We start from the raw sequence: 12,369 nt of genomic DNA on the forward strand, positions 1-12,369 counted from the left end.
AATCCCCCCAGTCCTTCCGCTAAGAGAAGTCCAGTGTCCCAGTGTCCCAGTGTCCCAGTGCTCACAAACATGCTGGGTGGTTCTCATCGTGGGGCGGGACATCAGTCAGGGGAGTTGTGACGAGCAGTTTTACAAAGGTGAAACGGAATAGAATAGAAAATATCAGGGCGCATGAGAGCAGTAAGGATAAGACCTGCTTTGTGAAACCTTTCTTCCAGTTATATCTAAATTTTATGTATGTATACGAGTATCAGTGTGAGCTCGCCGTGAGAAATAACATTTTCCCCTGGGGATCACCAGGGTCTGTTGCAAAATCGCGGGTCTGGCACGGTCTTTGTGAAAAGCTGCTCAAGGGTTGTTGGGCATACTGGATTCCACACAAAGAGGAGCAGCCCTCACTGGCAGTGGGACCACGAGAGCCCCGGCAGGCTGTCTGTGCAGGGAGTGACCTCCCTCTGCTCCAGAGCTCTCAGACCCCTGGAGAGTCTCCTCCTGCCTGCACAGAGCTTCCCCTCTTGCCCTGACCTCCTCCTTTGCTTGCAGCTGGAACCTCTCTCACCAGCTCCTACCTTCCCTGCCCTGTCCCAGCCCTCTGGCCAGGACGCCAGGAAGCACCTGCTGCCTGGTCCACACGCCCTTCGTTCTGAAAGCGCCTGCCACGTGTATCCTGATGGTGGCACGCTCTGACGCTCCCAGCTGGCTGGCCCAGGCCGCTGCCACTCTGTCCCGCAGAGCCTCATCTCCTCGACCATGCTGATCCTCATGCCCGAGGTGTTTTCTTGGAGTCTTGTACCTCTCTTCCTCCAGCAGGAACCCCACCGCTCTCGAACACTTACATGTAGCAGTCTCCTGCGGGCATTATAGTTTCAAAAGTCAAGGGATGCACACAGTGTCTGCCCTCGGGGGGCCTCCAGGCTTCCGTGGAAGGGATTTGCGTGAGCAATCATAATCCGGGGAGAGGGGGCAGACAGCACTGGACCAGAAGGGTTGGAGGGTGTTGGGGGTCCGCCAGAACTCTCCAGCCACAGGGAACAGGTGGGCATAGGCAGGGAGGTGGACAGGCTCAGGGCTGCTCCTCCCGGGGTTTGATGGAGGGACCAAGGGAGATGTGACTGGTCAGGTCGACAGAGTCCCAGGACTATAGGGAGGTGTGACCTGTATTAAGAGGTTTCCATTTTATCTTGCAGGTAATGGAGATCCAGGGTAAGGTCTGAGCGGGGAAGAACACCCACATGAAGAAGATGGTGCTGGTGACACGGGGACTCCCAGGGTGGATGAGGGCGAGAGGAGCTGAGGCTAGCTGAGAGGGGACAGGAGATGGGGACAGCTGCCACCAAACACTCTCCTTCGGCTCTCTTCAGCTACACTGACTCTGTTCACAGAACCTCTGGGTTGGATGGGCTGGCCCCCGGCAGTCACGTGGCTCAGCTGGCCAGTCTGGGCGAGAGTCCCATCCCTGTGCCGGACCTTCTCTCCCAGCCCCTCCAGATGGCTGATCTAGGGTGGCAGGTCTAGCAGAGGGCCCGTGAGGCACGCCGCCGGGCTCTCCTTCCTCTCTGGCACCTCGATGACTCAGGGCATCTCTTCCTCTTCCGTGGGTACTTCTGTTCCAATGTCTCAAGACAGTCCCTTCTCAGTCTTCTTTCTTCCTGATGGTTAGGGGCAAGTTCCTTCAACTCTTTCTCCTATGACACGGTTCCTGGCCCACACGCCCCGGGGGCCGTCTCACCCACTCTAGTCCTGCCCCCACCACACTGGAAATCCTGCTCCCGGGAGGAACGTGGATTCTTGAGGTATGTGTGATGCCAGTAGAGCTAACACATAAGCTTCTAGTGGTCTCCCATGAGGGGCGAGGGGAGAGTCATAGTGAGTGTATGGCCTTTCTTCACATGTGAACCTCCAGCAAGCCAGATGGTCCCCATTCCCCTCCAAGGAGCAAATAAAATCAGAGCTGGAAGGAGCCTTCGTGATCAGGCAGCATTACCAAGGCCTTCACTGACAGGCAGGAAATGCAAGCGTAGAGGTCTTAAATGACTTCCCCTGGGGTGACTGAACCCGAGGGACAGTCAATTTGTTCACGTGTAGTTGGCGGAAAGCAAATGTTGTCATTTACACGGATCCTGTCCGACTTAATCTCGTTCAGGGGCTCAGGATACGGTCATGTCTCAACTTTCGAAGTCGCTATGGTACCCAGCCCAGAGCTGGTTTCATGGTAGACGACGAAAGGCGATTGGCTGACGAGGTGTTTCTTAAAGATGGTCACGAATATGACTCCTCAGATCATGTTTTTTCAATATTCAGAATTCGGGTCATATTTCAGGTGCACCAGATCAGACCCTTGTGTGCAGAGCTGGAGAGCCTAACTTTGGGATTCACTGATCTCAATTCAAGCATCCTTTGCGACCATCCTAGTGAGGTTGTGCTACTGGCTTCCAGCACTTGGAGACTTGAGAACTAGGTTAGTGCTGTGTCCCGACGTCTTTTCTAAGCCCTGCTCCAAGTTCCAGGAAACCTGGCCAGTTCTGCTTTTAGCACGGCATATCGTGATGGTGAGACCCATGTTCTTTCTCACTCATCTTGGCCCTGGGGCCCAGGATTTTGGGGTGGAAATATAGAGGGCTAACTTCCTGTCACTTACCACTGTTACCATAGGGAAGAAATCAAGTTCTAAGGTCCACAACAGAAGTCTATATTGGGGAGTTAAAAGGTCAAAAAATATTGCCTTTTCTTCCCCTTCCAAGTTGAGAACTAAGATGCCAAAGATGTGACAGCTTTATTGCTAATAAACTGATTGGAGGACTTGGCTTTAGATCTAAGGAGAATAAGCATTACTAACTTGCCCTCCTGCCCGCTTCCTTTCCTCAGCAACACAGGGTATGCCTTGGGGAGCCCACCCAAGTTTGGAAAGTTTGGCTTGGCAGAGCAGACAGTTCCTTGGGCTAGAGGAGCTAAGAAAAAAAAAAAAAAAGAAGCAAATCACCCATTCTTGTAGGCTTTCCAAAGACTCCCTCTACAACACTGGGGCAGACATGAGTCAGCAGTTGGAAGAGAGACCACAGACTTCATTCCAGGAGCAATCCCTTCCTCTGAAGCACGATGCCAGGAAAAAAGAGGGTCGCCCACTGCTGTTGGGACCATCAGCACCCCTTCCTTCCTGCCATCAGTGAGACCATCATCTCAGACTCTCTCAGGTGTGCCTGCTGCTGAGTTAGCATGAGCACGTTGCATTTAGAGAAGGAGACTATGACCTCTAAGACCACTTGCCTCAGGAGCCAAATCAGCATCCCAGGGAGCCCCCAGGGGAAACAGGGCAGCCAACAGTGGTTGAACAAAATTCAGTGATGGCCCACACATGAAGTCAGTTGACACCCAACCTGGGTTTTCTTTGGGTTGGAAGACCCCTCCACCGCCAACTGACAAACACAAAACAACAAATTTAGAGGCCAAAAATGTTTAGAACTTAAGACAGAAGCTTAACACCGCCTTGCTCCTTGAGGGCAGCTGACTGCTGTCATTCCATGCCATTCTCCTCTCTTGGTGATGAATCATTCCACCATATGTATTTTTCCCGTCTTCTTCCTTTTTTACACACCCTAAAATTGAGCCCTGCAAACAGACTCAAGATGGCAGAGTGTGTCACAAAACCACTTGTGATGTAAAAGAGTCTACTGGTGGCTTCTGGCTGTTTCTGACTATTTAAATATATATTATAAAAGTTATTTGGTATGCAGTAGTATGTAATTTAGTCTCTTGCTCTGATAACTAAACATGGCCAAGATGATTATTATATGGCTAATTGATAGGAATTACCATCAGTCCATTTGAAGCAACCGACTCCGTCACTTTCCAAAAGCTGGGGAGGGAGGTGGGGTGTTAGCATTTCCAAGTGTGCATCAGAGACTGGGGACATGAAGTACTTTCCTTCCACGGACTATGGACTGAAAAACCGTCTTTGTTTGGACATCCTGCACCATGGCCAGTGATTTGGCAATTTCCCGATGCTGTCCGGCATCTCTGGGCTCGTTCAGCAGGGCAGAGGGCCAGACGGGGGCATGGCGTAGAGCCAACTTGCCAGCCAAACCCGTCAAGTCAAATGGGAATCAATTCAAGTTGCTTGGCTTCTTGGATAGACGGAAGTATCACCACCCCCCCCCCAAACACAGAATTATTCACTTCCTAAATCCTTAAGCATATTATTTATTTATTTTTAAATGTTCAGATAACGGCAGCTGCTGTTGGCTTCGGCTCTGTCCCTAGGGCTCCAGCACCGAGAATCCGGGATGTTGCCCCAGGATTCTGCAGCAAGATGTCAGAGGCTTTTGCAGAGCAAAATCCAATTGCAGGTGCTTTTCTCTAAGTTTTCCTCCCATAGTGGTGGTGGCTGCCTGTGCCCCAGGACCCTGGGCACAGCTCTCTCTCCACCCAAACACCCAGCTCAAAACAGCCAGAGCAACACACTCTTGCTATCGCCTCCTTCCCTTTTCTCCTATGCTTCCCCCGGGGTGGAGGGGGTGGTGGGGGACCATGAGGACAGAGTCCGAAGCCTGTGCTAGTTTGCCATCTAGGCAATCAATGGTTGTTGCAATTTGTTGACACTCAAATTAGGTGTCATTTTAAGATGCTGTTTATTAACCTCTTGTTAGGACAGAGGATTTAGTATGCTCATCTTAACTACCCCTTTCTCTCCATCCTGGCTGCTTAATTATAGTACAATTTTTATTAAAGTCATTTCAGCATGAATACGATGACTGTGGAAACACTGTTCACTGTGGAGCCAAGTGACTTGATTTTCTTTCTGGCACATTTGTTAGCTTCTTCTAGAATTAATATTACCTCACTGTTTTTATCACCTTAGATTGCTTTAGATGCTGTCACTTATTCTTTCCAAATGATCCAAATTTTTAAACACGTTTTCCATACAAATGAATGCATCAAGCCTTCTATCAGTTCCATTCCTTTTTGCTTAGAGCCCTCCCTTTATCTGCTCCAATGAGCACTACCCTGAAAATATCCCTTGTTGCCCCTATGTTGATCTTTTGTTCCCAAGTCTCAAAACTATGCTCTCTTCTGGAAGAACGTATCTTTCAATTGCTTCATGAAAAAAGGGTACAGCGGAGGCAAAACTTTGGAGAGACTGCATGTCGGATAATGTCCTCATTTTACCCATATGTCTGACTGATAGTTTAGCTGGATATAGAATTCTTCTTTGACTGTACAATTTCTCTTTGTATTTTGAGGAATTCTTTGACGTCTCATACCCAGAATTGTTTTTCAGAAGCCTGATGTCATTCTGATTTCCTTTGTGTGATCTCCTTAGGATATCTCCGTGAAAGTTTTTGATTTTGCATATTCTAGGGTTCTGAAATTTCGTGTTGACAAGCCCAGTATATGTCTCTTTCATTCATTATGCCGGGAACTTAATGGGTCCTTTCTAGCTGGAAACCCTTATCTCATGCTGGTAAATCTTCTTGAATTAATTCTTTGATCGTGTCCTTCTTTCTGTTTTCCCTATTTTGCCTTTCTAAACCTTCTTTAGTTGGTTCTGGATCTCTTGCACTGGATATTTTAACTTCCTGATTTGTTGTATCACCTAATTGAACTTCTTTGTCTTTTGGTCCTACTTTCTGAGGGCTTTCTTCACTTTGTCTTCCAAAGATGGAATTTTTTAAAAATGACATCTATTTTATTTATAATTCCCTAAAGATATTTTCTTGTTCTCTTATGGTTATTTTTTTAAAAATATAGAAACACATTATTATTTCATGGAAACATATGTTTTCTTATTATGTAAGTGCAGTTTAAAAATTTTTCTTTTTAAGTATGTTTCTTTCTTTTTATTTCTCCTCTTTATTCTTGATCTTTATTATTCATGTTAGTCCCTGGCCATAAATGTCCATATTTGAATGAGGCCTTAAGGCTGACTGGAAGTTCTCTGCGGGGTCTTTGGCAGTTGGCCTTCACTTCAAAGTGACCTGACGGCAGTCAGCCCTTTCACCAGGAAGTCCTTGAGTATCTGTCTGTGGAGGTCTCCTCGTAGGACAGTTCAGTTTCTCCAGAAAAGAACCCTCTGGTCTTCGACCAGCAGGTCGCATATTTGGCTTCCCTTGTACCGGAGCCCAGCAGGAGAGAGACTGGAAGTGAATATCATTTGATATGTAGAATTTCTCCTAATCCTATTTGATGTGTGGCCTCTCCCACTCTTTGCTGGGTCCCCAGCTCAGAGCGTTTCTGGCTGGATTTTTCCAGAAGAGAATAAACTTCCAGTTGTCCTCTGGATGAGGAAGTGGGGGAGGGTACCTGTCTGGCTACAGAGGTCAAGTGGAGGGGGACCTATTTGGGCCCAGCCCTGCCATCTGCACTGTCTGGAGGACAGCTGCGTCCACTTCTCAGGGCTCTGGGATGCGAGTCCGCATGCTGCTGGCTGGGACCTTCCCTGCTGGCACTGAGGGAGGCTCCAATCTCTCTGGTTTGCTCCGCCAGTGCCACTCCCCTTTCACCTTCCCCGCAACTTATTTTCATATGAGCTCTTGTGGCTTCTCTTACTCTCTCTTTGTGGGATTATACCTTTCAGTTCTTTGGCTCTGTTTTTTGTGGGTTGGGGGTGGGAATGCATCCAGGTCTGGGTTCCATCCTCACGCGCTGCGGAGAAGGTGTTGATGGGTATTGAATGGGTATCGGGGGCGTGCCCAGGTCAGGGGAGCAAGCACACTGGAAGCTACAAAACCCAGACTGTCTTGTGCCCTCATGGAACCCTCCCTCTTGTACTGCCGGAGCCAGTGAAGCCAACTTCAGGCCGCTAAGCCCAGTTCTCTCCTGACCGTGAGTGTCCAGCAAAACTGCCTCAGCTCTGGTCTGAAACCTCCTGAGAGTCAGGGAGTGGCAAGAGCAGAGGGGATTGCTGGACATCAGGGGGCTTTGGTGGGGTGGGTGGGGTGCAGGTGAGCCGCTGTGTCTAGAAAGAAAATGCTAGAACTTCTATTTCTATGTGTTTTATTAAAAATTCAGAAGAGACCTCATGGACATGGATGGGGACCAGTTTGTGAAGCAGCCACAGTCACAGGTTTGCTGAGGGCCGAGTGGGGGCCACAGGGCAGGGCGCGTGAGCCTGGCTAGGTGGACCTACAGATGACAATGAGTGGTTTCTACCAAGCTAACCCCACTAAATGGACTGAAAAACGTGCATTGGAGAGGGTCCCCCGAAGTAGCCCCCGGGGGACTCCTTTCTCCTCTTACCGTGCACTATGGAAGCAGCTGACGCTGTCACACTAGGTCTCGCCAGAGGGCCACGCGTGTCCAGCAAGACTCTCAGATACCCATCTACATCTGCTTTTTGAGAAGATGAATACTGTTCTAATATATAATGATAGTGGACAGCCTTTTGGATCAGGCACACAATAAAACACGGTTTGTTTTATCCACGTTACTTGGAAAGCTCCGTTTTCATGTTTGTGTTACGTTTTCAGTGCAATGTGTATATAGAAAATATATATTATGTCACATTTACTCATACATATGTCGGGTGTGAGTTCATTTCTTGCTTTTTATCAAGGGGTGTGTGAGCCACTGGAAGAACACAGGCTGAGGAGAAGCCAGGAGCCTCCCCACTTTCCCACGAGCGTCTTCATCCTGCGGAGTGTTGGTGCCCCTAGGACTTCTCAGGTTGGCTTAGGACTGGCTCTGTCTCACCCGCTCTCTGCATCGTGTGGAAGACGGAAGCCAAGTCAGCCCGGTGGCGGGAAGGGGTGCGTGCCCAGGGCTTCGGGGTGACCCTAGGTCACCTCCTCTCACACACCAGCACCTGTGCACCTGGTGTCAAACTTAAGACCTGCCGGGCGTGCCCTTCCACGTTCCCAGGCCACAGCGGCTGAGCCTGCAAGCAGGTGACTGTCCCCGTGAAGACAGTTTGAGCAAAGCCCAGCCTTCGGGGAGCTGATGGCACAGACACCAGTGCTCATCCACCTCCTGGCTGGGGGCGGGGGAGGGCGGCAGGGGAGGCCGGTACCCCAACTCCCCATCCATGTGCTTGTGCAGGAGCCTGCAGGAGGCCTTGCCCTTGACCACCCTGGCATCCTGCTCCTGCGCGGGGCACTCGGGCAGCAGGCAGGGCAGGCTCATCCCCTTCGGAGGCTCAGGGAAGGCTCCGGGCACGGAAGCCCAAAGGCATCAGGAGGGAAAACCCTGGAACGCATCAGTGAACGGACGCAGCTTCACAGGCAGAGAGACGAAGGAAGGAGAGGCGCGTCGGAGCCCAGGCCCAGCTGTCCCCGCCGGAGGAGACCAGCCTGGGGCTGGCATCTGGATCTCACAGCTCCTGAAAGCTGCCGCCGCGCCATCTGCCGAGAGACTCGAGCCCGCTGACGCTCCAGTGACAGGACAGGACACGCGGTGGCAGATTTCCCGACAGAAAGACAGCGCCGGCTGGGCGTCCTCCTGGCTTCGAGAGCAGGGAAGCTGCGCCAGCCTGGCTCCCAGAACCGTAGGTGCCCCGGAGCAGCCCGCGGAAGGGGTAGAAGGTGTCTGACCCCATTGCCTCCCCTCGGGACCGACCCGACTGCCCAACGGAGCGCACGACAGATGCTGGCGGCTGGGCAGCGCCCGTAGGAACCAGGGGGCAGGGCACCCTGCTGCCTGTCGCTGCCTGGGTGGCGTGTGGAGGTCGGGAGGCCCCCGGACCGGCCGGCTGCAGAGCAGGGGTGAGGGGTGCTGGAGGAAACTCCTCCTGTTTCCCTCCCGGTACCTGCCCGTCCCTCTGAAGGCCTCAGCCCAGGTGGGCAGAGGGACAGTGTGCATGGGCCCCACCACCAACCAGTGTCCCCCCCACCCTGACAGACCATGTCAGGGGGGCCCTTGGCACAGAGGGGGCATCGTGGCCCATCAGCCCTGCGGGGGCCGTGCATGAACATGCTCGAGCCCCCCGGCTGTCTGAAGGGCTGCGGTGTCCACGGGCGCACAGTTGGGAGCTGGTGACACAGCGCAGGGGCCTCTGCTGTGCATTGTGGGGCCCGGTCCTTCCCCTGTCCGGGGTGTGTGTCAGGGTTTGGGGGGGATTCTGAGCGAGGTAATGGAAGTGGAGAGCCTGGCGCAGAGCCCATCACCTCGAAGTCACTGGACAGGCCCTGGGGCAGCGGCTGCACGGGGCTGCACAGGGCTGGGGTCCCCTGGGCTTTTTGCCGCCATGTTGGCTGCTATGTTAAAGCGGACTGAACAGCGCCGAGCGACTTCTGTCCTCGTAGCAGTCTGCTTGGGCTTCCATGGGACACGCGTCTGTGGTCTGAGCCCCTGGGCTGTCCTAGACCCTGAGACCTGAACCTGGCTGCGGAGCCCAGGCCCCGTGGGCTGGGGGCCAGGCGCCGTGATTCGTGCTCCCCTTCCTGCCGGCAGAGCTGAGGCGCTTGGTCCTTTGATCCTTCGTTCGTTGCTGGCTTGTGCTCACCTCTCAGGTGCCGAAGGGCCTGCCCACGCCCTCTCCCTCGCTCCATCGCCTGCAGGAGTGGCGCTAGTGCCTGTCCTCACACGCACACGGAACGAGCTCCATTCGCTCTGGGACAGGGGCAGCCGTCCATCCCTCGGGGTCCCCTGACATGCAGCTTCCCTGCTCCCCGGGCTGACGAGCACATGTTCCCACTTCCTGTCCCCTGGGGTCTGAAGCCGGCAGGGGACGCTGCGAGGTCCGCGAGGGCTTCCTGTCTTCCCAGGGGCTTGCTGAGCGACAGGACCCGGCAAACAAGTCCCAGGCATCTTGTAGGGAATCGGGCAGCATCCCGGACCTCCACCCACCATGTCCCAGTGGTCGCCCCATACACCCAGTCAAACAGCGCCCATCCTGGAGCCGGGCCCTTCCCATATCACGATCACTCTGTGGGACCACTCGCGTCCCTTATAATGAGGAAGACTCGGTGTGCCCCCCCCCCGCCCCACCGTCTGGCATGTCAGCGCCATGGACACCATACCGGTGACTGGAAACTCTGCCCCTGGGGATTCCTGGACACCTATGGTTGCTTCCAAGGGATCCTGGGGCTTCTCTCCCCAACACTTGCTCCGCTGAGATGCATGGTTGCATCTATGACACAACTGACGCCTCCCAACTTCAGACGTACTGCGGTGTGGCCGACTGTGAACAGTTTGGCCTCATCAATCATGGGACGATTTCTTGCCTCTTGGTGCTTCTCTCTAGTGTCCAGCGGACTTCACCTTGGGAGGCATCGGGGATGCAGCTGTGCGGACAAGGAAGCTTGAGGTCTGCAGCTCACGTGGCCCCCACGCATCATTTCCCGCTGGGGTCACAGAGCTCTCTCCAGGAAAGGTCATGATCATCCACGACCAACGAGAACACTGGGATTTCTTCTCACTGCTTGTCAAGGAAGGAATCACGGGTGGGATCAGTAGCACTGGCCTCGGGGCCAGAGAGACATCAGGAACACGCAAACAGAATACTCATTTCAGTAGAAGAAAAGATACCTCGCCCAGCGCTATGCCCTGTTTCCTTTCGATCACGACGATCAGCAGGAAGAGAAAGTCCCCTCTGCCGTCTACTGTTGATAAAATCCTGGAAGTCCCCTCCACAAGCACGACAGGATGGTGTGCGAATCTGACTCGGTGCCTCTTGTGGGATTTGGTCTCAAGACCCTTTTTGTCAAGAAACGTTCTGGCAAAAGGTGGAAATAAGCAGAGAAGGGTGTGTGGAGCCGAGTCAACCAGTAAGAGAATGTGTGAGAAGCATCCGTAGTTCCACTGCTGCCAAGGAGTTTTGTGGAGATGACGGCTACCAGGAGGCAGAGCCAGGACGGAAGCGGCAGCTGACGAAGAGCCGAGAACTCCTGTGTCTATCCGTTCCTTCGGAGGGACTGCCTGCCTCCTGTGTGCCCAGCTCTGCCCCGGAGCTCTGTTCGCCATGTGGAGCTGGAGGACAGGCCGGCCAGACTCTGCGAGGGCCAGAGGTCAGGAAGGGTGCACCTGCAGCCCAGAGCGGAGGACCTTCCACTTTCAAACCTGTCCAGAAGTTACGTACAGGGTTGGGGTCGCTGCCCCCCGACCCAGGGAGTGTCCCTCGTGCTGTGGCCAGACCCCACACCCCACTCCGTGGAACCTTCTACATGTTGGGGAGAGGCTGTGGCTTGTTGAGTGAGTCACAGTGTGGGTCTGGGTTATGGGCTGGGAAGCCATGTCCTGCGATGGGCCGCATATAGTGGTTCTGCAGTTTAAATACCCGCTTGCCCTTAACGTGGGGCTAAGGTGGCAGTCGGGGCTGAGCGGGGCTGTGGCATCTCCTTATAGACTTTGGCCCCATTTCAATCCCAGCAGGATGGCAGTGAAGATCTGCTGAGGCCCTGGGGGACAGCAGGCCTTCCTGCGGAGGGACCCCTTCCCAACCAACGCTGCCCAGCCGGCTGGTGCAGTCCTTGTCTCTAGATGCGAATGCAGTTTGGAAACTGAAACTCAAAACTTTACTCTGCATTGGTTTTTATCCCTCTGCTTACGAAGTGACCAGAAGGGTGATGTGAGGTGTCCCGGAGAGCGCAGACAACGGTGCCGACACAGCAGACCAGTCCTGCTTGCCGCGGCTGCAAGTCAACTTTCCTTGGGGCTGGGAGCCAGGCCCGAGTTTGGTCATTCTATTTTTTTAAATTTAAATTCAATTAATTAACATGTAACATATTATTAGTTTCAGAGGCAGAGGCCAGTGATTCATCAGTTGCGTATAACGCCCAGCGTTCATTCGTCACAGGTCCTCTTTAATACCCATCCCCCAGTCACCCCGACCCCCACACCCACCTCCCCTCCAGCCCTCGGTTTGTTCCCTGGAGTTAAGAGTCTCTTATGGTTTGTCTCCCTCTCTTCTCCTATGATCCTCCGTTTTCTTTCTTAAATTCCACATATGAGTGAAATCATAAAATTGTCTTTCTTTGACCAACTTATTTTGTTCAGCATAATACCCTCCAGTTCCATCCAAATCAATGTAAATGGCAAGATTTCATTTTTGATGGCTGTGTAATATTCCACTGGATATATACCCCCAAAGTATGGAATTAGCTCATTTAAAAAGGATTTATTAAAAGGTATTGAAAATGCAGGACCATGGAGTAACAGGCAAGCAATTGCTGGAGAGATCTAGAATGGATTCATCAGAATCTGGTAATGGGCTTTGGTGACATGTGCTTACCTAGGTGATTCCACTGAGGCGAGGCCTGTAGGACCTCACACACTTGGTCCCATGGAGAGAAGAGAAAGCTGAATCCTGCCCCGGGCTGAGGGCCCCAGGAGTTTTGGAGAAACGAGGTTCTCTATCGCATGCTTATTTCTCAAGGCGAAGGTTCGAGAGGTCTCTGCTTCATTTCTGGGACAGACCTGGAGACAAAGACAGGCAGCAGG

At 52.8% G+C, this 12,369-nt stretch overlaps 1 protein-coding gene across 2 annotated transcripts in view; it reads right to left on the reverse strand.

Annotated features, from left to right (window-relative positions):
* Positions 1–3,346: 3,346 nt before the first annotated feature.
* Positions 3,347–12,369, reverse strand: part of ZNF407 (zinc finger protein 407) — a 439,083-nt gene continuing 430,060 nt past the window's right edge. Inside the window, exons 10-11 of one of the 2 annotated variants that reach the window (XR_014302668.1) lie at positions 12,161–12,345; positions 3,347–3,413 (exon numbers count right to left, since the gene is read on the reverse strand). Coding sequence is in view for 1 of the 2 variants with exons in the window: in XM_082698666.1 (XP_082554792.1) it covers positions 12,329–12,345 (17 nt within the window). In the remaining variant the exon portion in view is untranslated. Of the gene's footprint in view, positions 3,414–12,034; positions 12,346–12,369 lie in introns of those variants that run through there. The other variant, XM_082698666.1, reaches the window with a different exon arrangement.

Source organism: Mustela nivalis, assembly GCF_964662115.1.
Source record: "Mustela nivalis genome assembly, chromosome: 14".
In the NCBI taxonomy this organism is placed as follows: Eukaryota; Metazoa; Chordata; class Mammalia; order Carnivora; family Mustelidae; genus Mustela; species Mustela nivalis.